Source organism: Haplochromis burtoni, unplaced genomic scaffold (genome assembly GCF_018398535.1).
Source record: "Haplochromis burtoni strain Fernald_Lab_line unplaced genomic scaffold, NCSU_Asbu1 Contig_162, whole genome shotgun sequence".
NCBI lineage: Eukaryota > Metazoa > Chordata > Actinopteri > Cichliformes > Cichlidae > Haplochromis > Haplochromis burtoni.
In genome coordinates, this window is record NW_024582523.1 from 769,063 (window position 1) to 781,791 (window position 12,729).

Below are 12,729 nucleotides of genomic sequence, written 5' to 3' on the forward strand. Positions count from 1 at the left end.
TATTAACTACTTGGCTGACATGTATTGTTATAGTGCTTACTAAAAATACAGCACAGCTGAGGGGAATGGTCATAAATGTTTGCTTTGTGCATAAGAATTCTCTAAAACCAGCAAACAATCCATTCTTGGTTTTTCTTTCAGAGGGGGTGAATTACAAGAATAACTGAAGAAAATCTTTTTTCTGATCGCTCGATTGTGAGTGGATTAAAAACTGTCTATTATTATGATACATTAGCAGTTAGTACTTTATCTGAATGATCTGTGAGTGTTAGTTTTCTTGCAGACTCCAAAGCTGTGTTCTCTAATCACCCATTAACAGCATGGCTGTCACGTTATGGGAAGATGCAATTGCGATATGATATCGCGGAGGTTTATATCGCGGTTTTGTATCAGTTACAAAATTGTTACGCCCCTAATCTTTGAACATCTTGATACAAACCCTAGCCTTTGCATGAGTCCGTCTGCACAGCGATATCACTGCTGCTTCAGTTCAGTTTTATTTATATGCTGCCAAATCGCAACAGCAGTTGCCTTAAGATGCTTTGTGGTTGCACTTTTATACAAAGAAAAACATTGTGCATTAAAATACCCACTGTAAGGTTTGTGTACTGAGCTTTTTATGCGTGTGTTTAAGAAAAGGCAAACATTTCTACAGTTCTGTTCATTTATTCTACAATCAAGATGCATAAATGACTGCACAGGCCAGAGGGAAAATATAGAAATGTCATTTTTCTTGGGGTGAAATGTCCCTTTAAATACATACTGCTGGTTAGGTTTTCAGGGTAGTTCATAGAGGTGTACCTCTATGATTTGCACTTCTGCCATTGAACCTATTATTGGCTGATATTAGCTATTTCCTGATATATCAGTATCTGCATTTATAACATCCAACAGATGAAAAGTTCAAAAAGTAAAAACGAGACCGGAGAAACACCCTTCAACCATGTCGAGCTCGATGTTGCACAGCTTGTCCAAAAGAGGGCGCTCTGCAAAGTCGACAAATACAACCACCAGCTGATCCGAGCAGCGTCGGTGGAGAGCATAAATGAGGAAGGGTATCTTTTAATGTTTTGTATGTCTGAAAATCAGCCAATATGTTGGAATATCAGATTTTTAAATAACCTGCGTAATGTCAGTATTGGCATCGATATCTGTATCGACTTTTAAAATCCTATATTAGTGAGGCTCAACATCAGACTCTCCTAAATCCATGGAAATGAATCATTCCCTCTTTGGAGAAAACTTTTGAAGTTTAATAAAATATCCGGGCACTTTCTCCTTTCATTTCCTGCACCGTTATCTCGATCAAGTATATATTTTCACGTCTGTGTTCAACTAGACCTGGATAAGAACTGAAATTTTGTTTTTGTTTTAAATGGAAAGTATTTGATCTGCCAGGTGGCCATCTGGATATTTTGAGGTGATCCGTGTATAATAACTATAGTGAACTTGGGAGTCAATACCAAGAGAGAGCAATTACCTTGACGTTGTGGGTGGCTTCTAAAGTGTTGTTCTGGTCTCATTGTGAACATGATCAGGGTGGTCCACCAGACTCGGTGTTTTTGCAGACAGCGACACAACCATCACAGGAACATCCCAGATCTCAGAGCGGGCTGAAGGCCAGCGCAGAGCTCCTGTTTAACAGAAGTCTGTGCCCATCATCCAGCTCCGGTTCTCTGCCGCTGCCTGCATGTAGTCTGCATCACTCGAGATATCAGAAGTTTGCTCTTGTTCAGTGATGCGTGCAAAATAATAGGCACCAAATTCGGATTTCAAAATTGCTCCCTGGCTAGATATCTATCACAATATTGGAGGCGAGCATGCACATATCAGATAAAGCGTTGTATTCTGCTGCTTGTCTGTCAGCTGACACCCACAGGAAGCAAAGGAAATGATCAGCCACATACATGTCGTTTTTCAAAATGTGTTGTCATATCAGTGTTGTCCATCTTTGCCGGCTGAAACTGGAACCGCATCCAAATGAGGTTTGACCGTGTAAGGCTCGAATTTTACACGTATAAAAGCGACGATGCTGGTGGAGACGAATAATTTTGTTGGTACTGTTCTGTGTAGCACTTATTCTGTTTTGTGTAACATTTGATAACAGTTGTGCTGGTTGTTTAGTTTTGTAATAATTTACAGGCTGTTCAGCCATTTATCAAACATAATCTTCAAAGTGTCAACACCAATTTCTACAGTCATCGGTGCACACCAACTTCTTCTACTCCAAGGCTAGCGCTGATACGCCTATCGCTCAGAGAAGAATACTGCAGCAAGTACCTGTACCCTCGGCGCAGATGCAAATGATGATTGGACTTAGTGATGTCACTGTTTCACGCCGCAGCCATAATGTGGGCTTTTAATGCATCAATAGAAATATTATTTTTCATTTGCTGTGAGCAAAGATCCTTTTTATCATGCAGCAAAGACAGTGACTGTGCAGGGTCAGACGGGTACAACTTTCCACATCAAACTTTGTCACTATCATGAGTACAGTGTCTGGGTACGTGTAGTGTACTGGGTGTAGCCATACTTCTCAGTGAGAACTTGACTTTATGAGCTCGGAAAAACATTAATCTGTCTATAACCTGGAGCATCCAGGCCTGGAGAGTTCCAGTGTGTGAAACTGATGCTGTCTGAACCGCACTCATCCTCTCAGCTCCAACAAAAATGCCTTCTCTGGCCAATCAAATCATCCGATCATAGTTACTTTAGCCACCGGCATAAGGCTGTGGAAGCATCACATCAAATATTGACATAGTGCTGATGCCGAACAGATGTGCAATATAACAAGGACATCATGTGCAGACCACCTCCTATGCAACCACACACTCAAACAAATGCACTCACAGCAGGAGGTCCCCAGCCCCCAAAACAGCAGATTAACAGAGCAATCAGTGTAAAGGCTCTTCAGCCGCTCGAGCCCCAGATTTTGATGGTGACCCCCAGAGGTAGTTAAAACTAGAGGCCATGTTAGCCACCCAGGAACGTCTCTTCTGACACAATAGGCCAGAACCGTTATGTTCCACATCTTTTTAAAAAAAAATTTTTTTTTATTGTTATACCTAAAAGCCCAAACGCGATCATCAGAAAAAAGCAATTAACACTGACTGCATTAGTTTAACGCTTAAAGGAGCGACAGTCTGCTATTACAGAAGTCAGTTTTCATTGGCTGTTTCCTTCATTGTGTACCACTTTGCTTCAATACGGCATACGTTCGTGACCTTTGACCTTCTGTATCAAACCCTTGTTCACCTCACAGCATCACTTGTACCGACGTGGCTCTGCAGATAGCTACACCTGGTGATCTGCTGCAGTGCAAACTATCACGTTACTTTATCCAGCATCACTGAGCCAGGCAGCGGCTAGCAGCTGGGAACATCTGGGTATATGCTGCCATATATCACACTGTATGAGTGTACAGGGCTTGTAAAGAGTGTGTGTAGGATTAGTGCCAGCTGGCTTTGGTGTGCATGTAATCATATGTATTTTCATCTACATGTCCACTGGTATGTATGATCTGGGCTATAATATAATATAAAGCATGCCTTTGTCCACCGTTTGAGGGATTGAGGGCAGCAGAGCACGGATTAGGGTCTGGATCCAAAGGAAGTTTCCTTCCTGGTCTTTCCTCCTTCCTCTCACGTGACACATAGAGCTTCAGAGCCAACTGGGATAAAAAGGATGCCTTTTTTTCTCAAAGCTCATCCACTTTAAAATACATTATAGCGTTTAAAGTCAGTTTAAAGGCAGTGAATCTAGACAAATCCCCTCTCAGTCACACGAGTCAGTGACAACTGGGACCACAGCCAGTTTCAAGTGAGCTCCATGTGCTGCAAGTACCTCGCTGCTTTTCCTGCACGAATGGTCTGAACACAGGATTTAGAGACTCATTTCTCAAAGCCTGGGAATTTTTTTCCCCTTTCTTCTGTCGACTCCAAAAAATAACTTGAATATAATATATATATATGTGTATGTACGTATACATATACATATACATACACACATCGATGGTTTGCAGACGATTTCCTGCATGGTTTTAGTGGGTGTTTGTGGGACTGTTGTTGCTTTTGGGTATGAAGAGCAGCAGGGGATTTATGCTTAAAAGTAGATTTTGGGGAGATTTTGTTTTTTAAGGCAGGAAATTGCTGGAACCCTTTTGTTTTGCCGCACACATGTTGGAGTGTTAACCTTTGGAATCTCTCACTCGATGCCGTGTATTTCTAATGTCGCCTGTTGGGGATTTCTTCTAGAGGTCACGAAGTTAAAGTGTGTCTAGCTTTTTTTTGTTTTCTTAGACACAAATTGAAGCCAGCGTACCATTAACTTTTGTATGATTTGACCCTCTCAAGATCTGCTGTTTACTTAGAGGCAGTGACTCACTCTGTAATTGATTTTAGTAGATTATCATTCAAGCATGGCTGCGTTTGGCTTGGTAGCGACCAGTTTGCTAAAGACACTAAAGTCATTTCCTGAGTAAGTCATAGAAGGTCACGGGGCGGGTGTGTTAATAATCTAATTGGTGGACCACCTCTGAAGAAAGGTCATACACTGCTAAGCAAGCGCATCCAGTAGACCAGAAGCACTAATAGCAGGGACTTTATGGCTTTCTCTGTTATCATGTGGTTTGAAAAGCTTGTAGATCCAGCAAGACTAGCCTCGATCGAAGGATCGTGATAACGCTATGCCACTAATGGTGCTTGGCTTTCATTAAAGGGAGCATCCTCTTATCATTCAATTTGTAATGAATCAAGATTGTAATCATGCACGTTGTTGTTGCAGCCGTGGGATATCTCTATTAGCTAATGCACAGCCATAGGCTAATGGAAAACATGGAGCTGTATGCCTCCTGCATAAAATCGTCCTCTGGGACAATTATTCAAAAGGCATAAAAGAAGCCCAGTGATTGGGAAAACCTTTTTAATTTTTTGCTTTATAGATTATTTCCTGTTTTAATAATTAGTCATCTGGTACAAACGGTGTGAGATGCCGGAATACTATTTGATTGTTTAGCCTGAGAAAGCTGGTGCCAGGAAATGTTTTATCCGCCTGTTTAGCTGTTAGCATTCACCATGATTACCATTTAGTTTTCTAAGAAAAACACATTCAACTGATGCTTTAGCCTATGTCTTAACATATTTGATATATATTGGCATTAACACTTACAATACAATATCCAGTATTTGCTAATAATACTTTGTTTTTAACAAAACTTAATGATAGAAAGTGTTTAGGTTTCCATCACATCCCACAGTCCTCTTTTGGATTGAGATCTGGTGACTGTGGAGGCCATTTGAGTACCGTGAACTCATCGTCATGTTCAAGAAACCAGTTTAAGATGATTTGAGCTTTGTGACAGGGCGCATGGTGGCCCACTGTGGCCATAAAGGAATGAACACCATCAACAGTGTTGACGATGTGGCATTTAAACAATACTCATTTTGGTACGAGGAGGCAGTAAATGATCCCCCCCCACACCATCACACCACCGCCAGCAAGCCTAAACTTCTTCAGATCAGATTCCAGTTTTCTGTTGTTCAATTTTGTGAATTGAAGCTTCATTTTTCCCATTTTTAGCTGATAGGAGGGCCACCCAGGTTGTATTCTGTTGATGTCTGATTTTTTTTTCTGGTTTTGGCACTGGTATCACCCCCAATAAACGTGGAAAATTTTTATACCATATTCATATCTGTCCATTAAATATGAAGCTATAGTTTAGCATAAGATAACGCTTAGAAACAACTCGACTGTGCTTATATAGGCATAGATTGAGATTTCATAAAGCGGAGGACACAGGGAGCACATCCTTCCAACTAATTAGATGCCTCCAACCCTTCTTGAACTTTTAACCAGTAAAATTCACAAACAGACTTTGATGTATGCAGGCGAAATTGTTCAAAAACACTTAAATAAAACATTAAAAAGTCCTGTGAAAGAGCCTTGAAACTGGGAAACTTAGGAGTTTCCCAAGTAATTGTCTTCAAAGCCACATTAATTCATGGTCACAATAGAATTGCAAGTAGTGTAAGTGATGTGAGGTAGCCGAAGGTGAGCAACGCTAATTAATTAACATCTTTATTTTCATTGTGCTTTCATGTTCCCATCTGCTGTCTATTAAAATCATGGCCCCGGGAGAAAATCCCCCACCCCATCTTTACCTGACCCTCATCACGCTGCTTCAGAATTACATAACCGGGTTAGAAAGTACCTTTTGTGTCACTGCTAAATGCGAATACCATCGACAACAATACTTGGCCGCCCTGAATGCAATTCTTCGGCAAGCTGTCAAATTAAAAGGGGCTTGAGTACTTCCTCTTGAGCCCAGTGACCCTGTTTTATTTTTAATTGGCGCAGAATCCCGACTGTGAGGGGGAAATAACAAGTGGTGGGGTTTTCTTGGTTTTTGGGGGGGGTGGGTTGTTTCTTTTCCCTTTAGCAACATGTGAAGCTGCGCATGATTTTTAGATGTGCCACTTTCCTGTTGAGAGATTTATGCTTTCTGCTTTTTGGTTGGCTTAATGAAGCAGGATTTCACAGACTCACTGTGCTCGGGAAGATGTAGAAAATTGAGAAGTAAAGCGTGCGTTGGATGGAAGAGGGATGAAGTTAGAGGGAAAAACAAGAGTGAAACATTGGAAAAGAAAGCAAATCATCTTTTTCTCTTGCATGTTTTGGGGTTTTTTTTTCTTGCTCAGAGTGGTAAAACACACATAGCTGGAGGGGGTTGGGGTCATGGGCTGTGTTAAATTACCAAATTCACATGAAAGAAACATAATCTGGATTGGTTTTATTAATAGAATTTTCCCCCCGAGCCAAATGGAGAAGGAAGGAGGGAAGGGGCTAAACACTTTCAAGTGGAATAATTAAGACCCTTCGCCTTCTCTTTTTGTCTTTATAAATTAACATGCAGGCTCTTGATATCTGCTGTTCCAGCTGTTCAAGGTCCCACTTTACTGTGTTAGGAGAATAAGCCTTAAAACTGCTTTTACATCTTTGCAGTGAACTGCTAGATTTGATTTAGCAGTCCTGTTTTGCTCCTTTTAGTTGACTTGTTTTCTTTTAAGGTAATGTCTTCTGTGTTTTCTCCATCGTGCTTTTCAGTCCCCGAGGATCTGTCCGTGGAGGAGAGGGATGAACTGTCGAACATCAGGCGGAGGAAGAGAGAGCTGCTCGATGACATAGAGGTGTGTGCTTGAATATATACAGTATATTAACTGGATAGACTTAGCTTCATCTCAGCAGCTAAGTTCATTAACTACAACCGTTGTATATTGATTGAAAATCATTTTATTGCCAAATTAAGGACAGTGCTGAATGTATTTGTTGTAATTGCTTAACTGTATTCCCAGTCTTTTTCCGTTGTCTATACGCTGCTGCGGCACTGTGGGCATTTGCATGCTGTATGTAATGCAAATGGGCCTATCTTTGCCCACGCAGTTTCCTCATAAGAAAAAAGTTAGTTTTCCATTGCGTACACTTCTTTCTTAGTCCCGTCTCATCCCTTTGCTTTGTCCTGCTTAAGCATAAAGAAAACCAACTGGGGTTTGTATTTTCTCTGTGTTTCTCACAGAGGTTGAAGTTTGAGATAGCAGAGGTGATGACGGAGATCGAGCAACTGACATGCGTCGGAGAAAGGTAAGTCAAAAAAGTGGAGATGCTTTGTTAAACAGAGATATTGCTATAGTCTTTTTTTTTTACCTTATTATCTTGTTTCATGTGGAAAGGCATGTCTAAGTGTGGAAACAGGTTAATTGTTTTTAGTGTGGATTTAATGGCAGCAGTGTGTCTCAAAGTTACTCCCTATTTGTTATGAGGCTTTCATCGAGCCCTTCTCACTATGGCAGCGATCTGTGGAGATAAATACCAAACCTTTTTCTGGGTTACATTTTAAAAAAAGAACAAATCTTGTATAGCGTTGACAGAAACACCCTTAAAATAACACAAACATATACAATATTGATTTTAGAGTGTTCCATGACGGATGATGGTCTACAGAAATAAATAGCAGCAACATTTGATTAGATTTTGCCTCATAAAAGCTATCTCTGTGACTGTGGCTCATTGCCTCTGTCTGAGTTGCGTTTAGGATTTGCATGCAAGTTTTGATGACAGACCAGCATTATGTGACATAACTACATACATAACTACACCTGGCTGTATGAATTATCATACCTATTGTATATTAGAATGGGAATTAAAAAGCTTTTATTGTCATGAAATGTATGATGAAACAAGCGTACAGTCATTTTCACAGTAGACAAAAAAAAGTACTTCACATTAAAACTAATAAATAAATAAGAATTTGTTTAAAATATGGTGAGGAAGTCAATGTGCTAACAACAAGCGGTTATCCTATGGAGTAACATGAACATGCAAATATTTAAGAACTGCACAATGATTTAAGCAATAATAGACAATATTCTAATATTGCTTATTACACTTAGCTGTGATATTGTAAAGGAAGGAAATTATCGCAGAATGAGGAAGAGGAGGAGGTGGTGGTGGCCAGGTGATTATGGCACTTATGAAGATGCTCTTTCCGAGTCTGTGTGCCCTGTAGCACCTGCAGAGGGGCAACGGTGTTGAACAGGTGAGAGCCAGGATGTGAGGGGGTCCTTTAAAAGCTGGAGGTGAGTAAGCCCTGCAGGGAGGGCGGAGAGCAGCCTTCTGAGCTGTGTCGAAGCCGTCTCCTCTGTGCGTCGGTGCAGCTCCTGGACCTTACCGTGATACAGAGTGTCAGCACGCTCTCTGTGGAGGAGTGTTAAAAGGTCACCAGCAGCTTTTGGTTGTTGTTCCTGAGCACTCTCAAGATGTGACGCTGCCCCTTTACTATGTTTTTAAAAAAGGAATGTTAGCAGCACAGAGGTCACTGCGCTGTTTCCACATGAAGTGAGTGAAAAGTCGACGTTAGGAGGCAGCTCATTTATTGTCTGGGACCAGCTTTGCCATCACTCAGTGTTTGGTTTAGGAAACAAAGCCACTGACTCAGGGTGGATCAAGGAGACCATGTGTAGCCCTACACGTGTAAGAAAACATATCAGAGTGTTGATACAGTGAGTTTATTGTCATGCTAGATGGTGAAAATCATTCATGTTTGGAGTTCTTTTTAGTAAATAAATAAAGTCTCTATATTTATTTTTGTGTTCCAGTAAAACTTCCCAGAGAAACAAACAGATCGCTATGGGCAGGAAGAAATTCAACATGGATCCTAAAAAGGTACTCCGCTGTGTTATTTCTGCGGTTTGCAGTTTTGTCAAAGCTCTGAAGCTCTTAGCAAAACCCACCACAGCCTTTAAAGTGTCAGTAGCCTTGAAGCGAGTCTGCCGGACTGAAACGCAATCTCTTCACAGCTGTGAAATCTTGTCGTGATCTATCATCCCACCATGATTTGAGATGAGCAGTCATCCTGCTTTCTCCTCCTCCTCTTCCTCTCCAGGGAATACAGTTCCTGCTGGAGAACGACCTTCTCCAGCACACTCCAGAAGACATCGCTCAGTTCCTCTACAAAGGCGAGGGCCTCAACAAGACCGTCATCGGGGACTACTTAGGCGAGCGGTAAGACAAAGCGTCTATCAGGCCTAGAGAGAAAGTCCTCCTTACAGGAGATTTACACCCCCTCTGTGATTAAAGAAGGAAATTATGGACTGGATTTACTGATTAAAGAGGGGGAACATGATTGACCCCTTTCTAACATAAATCTTTGAGGCAGCGTAGGCGTGTTGGTCTATAAGTCCGCCCAGTGGGACTTATAGCTGGTAATAAAACCATCATCCAGCTTTTTATATCTCAGGTCAGACTGCAGGATAATAAAGAAAGAGACAAGTTGTGACAATGCTGTAACGCAGTAGCTGTCTCAGATAGCTGAAAGACTAGTGAGATGGATGGTGCTATTTTAACCGTATAGAAACACAGGAAGTCCACACCAAGACATGGAAGCTGCTAGAAAACGAACAACAAAGAAAACTGTCCACTAATGAACCCTGTTATTTATTACTGAGCCGGGGATGGGGGGGGGGGGTTACCTCCATTTTTTATATACAGTCTGTAGAAAAAAGGCATTAAAGAGTTTTATTCTGTCATTGATATAAAATCTAAAATGCAAATATCGCAAGTATAATCTGAATCTCAAACATTTCTATGCTCAGCAATGCTCAGCTGCCTGCAACCAAGACTTAACAACAAGCATATGCCCCCAAGGAGCCAATATAAAATACAGGAAATCACATAGCACCGAGCGCAGACTCTGTCAGGTGATGGTGTATCTGCAGGTGGTGAATAAATCCTCAGCTATTTTGACTGGCTGCATTCCTCTGATGCTGTCCCAGCTGGATTTGGTGCTTTGTTTAAACTGCCATTTGAACAAGCTTAATTAAAAGTAGCCTCTTTTATTGCCAGTGTTCAAGCTTATAAATGGATTCTTTTTATTTTCTGTGAGTGCAGAATGTTTAATTGGCGACAGAGCATTTTAAAATAGCTTCAAATAGACTATCTGCTCCACCGCCTGACCCTTTGCCCTTTAGTCCATGCAGGAAATTGCTTCAACAACGCGCTGCATTGGCTTACACGAGTAAAGGTGCTGCTTGTGCATCAGCAGACAGATGTAGTCTGACAATAGTGAATCAATGAAACACACGCTGAAAGACTGGGGGGGGGGCTCTGAAGACTCCTTCTATTACTAACAGGCTTTATTCATGGAGGATCATCAAAGTGGCCATCTACCCACTGGAAATCACACTAAGCACAGGATGGGGGTTTGCACTCAGTAATTATCACTAATTAAGCTTATGCAAGGACCAGGAACCTATCATTACATGCTGAGCAGAGGGGGGGAGGAAGAGAAGGAAAATAGAGACAGAGATGGTGGAAAAGGAAAAAAACTAGGAGACGAATTAGTACTATTATTATTATTATTGCACACTGAAGCAATAACCTGAGGCAATAACCAGATTAAACTCTCACGGGACAGGAGTCCATTTATTTGGCTGTAGATGACAGCCGAGCGTGCACTGTAATCACAAACGAGACCGAGAACTACAAATAAGCAAGAAAAAAAAAAGAAGAAGTCATTCTGAGAGTAATTAAAAGAGTGTTTGTTGTAGGTTTCTTATAACTTTCAAACCCTTCTACAATTTCTTTCCACAAAAAACAAAAAGCTAAGTCTTTAAAATTCCTGGTTTGGTTTCAACAATATACACAATACAGAGACTACACAGGGGTCAGGATCGTGGAGCCCGGTGTACAACAAATATGATCAGAGAAGCCGTGACCGCAGTCTGAGAGCAGCTGCCGACTTTTTCCTCTGAAAACCCTCCAATGGCCAAACAAAACTCTGACAAAGAGGAGCCTGTACGGGTTTGGTCCTTTTTAGCTGTTTTTCATCAGTCAAATGCACCGTTTACCCCCATCCTCCCCTCTGCGGTGGAGAGAAACGCACTATTATCCAGCTGTTTCAATTGCTTCCAGACCCTCACAGCGTCTGATATGAGCTGGGGCACAAATATGAAGGGAATGCAACGAAAAAAGGAGTTCGGATTGTGAAACGCCTTCATGGATTAATATGATTTCCCCAACCTGTCTAGGTTTACATAGTTTTCAGGGTTTTTATCGCCATTAAACGTTTTGTATTTTCAAAGAAAATGATTAGCTGTTGAATGATACTGTAAACCTGACTTTTACCTTCTTTGTTTTTTGGGGTTTTATTGCTTTCTCCAGGGACGACTTCAACATCAAGGTGCTTCAGGCTTTTGTGGAGCTGCACGAATTTGCAGACCTAAACCTCGTCCAAGCACTACGGTCAGGGGAGCGATTAACTCAAATATCGAGCGGGGGGGGGGGATAATAATTTCAACAGTTAACTGCATTGTGCGAACCCTACGCCTCGTTATTGCAGGCAGTTCCTGTGGAGTTTCCGCCTGCCCGGCGAGGCGCAGAAGATCGACCGTATGATGGAGGCCTTTGCTTCGCGGTACTGTCAGTGCAACCCTGGAGTTTTCCAGTCGACAGGTCAGAGGCACAACATGTGTGTGGTGTGGTGTAAACCAGTGATTCCCATGTATTCAAGACTTTTCAAATCAAATCTTTCAGAGTAATAAACTGTTCTTTTGGCATCTTTTAGCGGTAAATGAAAGGAAAATGTGAAATCCAACACATAGAAATCATCTAATCTAATGTGCCTGCAGATATACTGCCTGAGTGATGGCCTGTTTTTATTAATGCATTTCAACCATTAAGCCATAAGAGTTGCTGTAACTAAAGCTCAACAAGGATTAACCAGATTAAAGCAAGTTACATTGGAGCTTATGAGTAAAAAACCAATGCATTATTCAGGGAGGCTCAACCTGTCCTGAGTGATACATAGTGTTGTGGTAAACAAAGCCAGCAGCTACATCTGTCAATAAATAATGTAAAAGGTTTCACAGGAACCTTTTGTGTGCTATACCATGGCTGGTGTATGTGGTCCCATTTTAGCATTTGGGCCAATCCAGATGCTGAAAAGTAAAAGTGCTTGGTGATTAAGCTACATGCTTAAAAGCCTCTTTTTTTGATACATGAAGTTTTTGTATCATTTACATACTGGACATTCCTGTGGTAGAGGTTTCCCCAGCCTGTAACAGAATCTGATGATAGGCAGGTGGGAATTTTTATTATGTGTGTGTGTGTGTGTGTGTGTGTGTGTGTGTGTGTGTGTGTGTGTGTGTGTGTGTGTGTGTGTGTGTGTGTGTGTGTGTG

The 12,729-nt window shown here is 41.4% G+C and overlaps 1 protein-coding gene across 1 annotated transcript in view; it reads left to right on the forward strand.

Moving 5' to 3' along the window:
• The window catches only part of LOC102295077 (cytohesin-3), a 31,054-nt gene that overhangs the window by 8,627 nt on the left and 9,698 nt on the right, over positions 1-12,729 (forward strand). The window contains exons 2-7 of the mRNA XM_042225156.1: positions 7,102-7,184; positions 7,571-7,635; positions 9,150-9,216; positions 9,437-9,555; positions 11,713-11,793; positions 11,891-12,003. Of these exons, the coding sequence (XP_042081090.1) occupies positions 7,102-7,184; positions 7,571-7,635; positions 9,150-9,216; positions 9,437-9,555; positions 11,713-11,793; positions 11,891-12,003 (528 nt within the window). The remainder of the gene's footprint in view (positions 1-7,101; positions 7,185-7,570; positions 7,636-9,149; positions 9,217-9,436; positions 9,556-11,712; positions 11,794-11,890; positions 12,004-12,729) is intronic.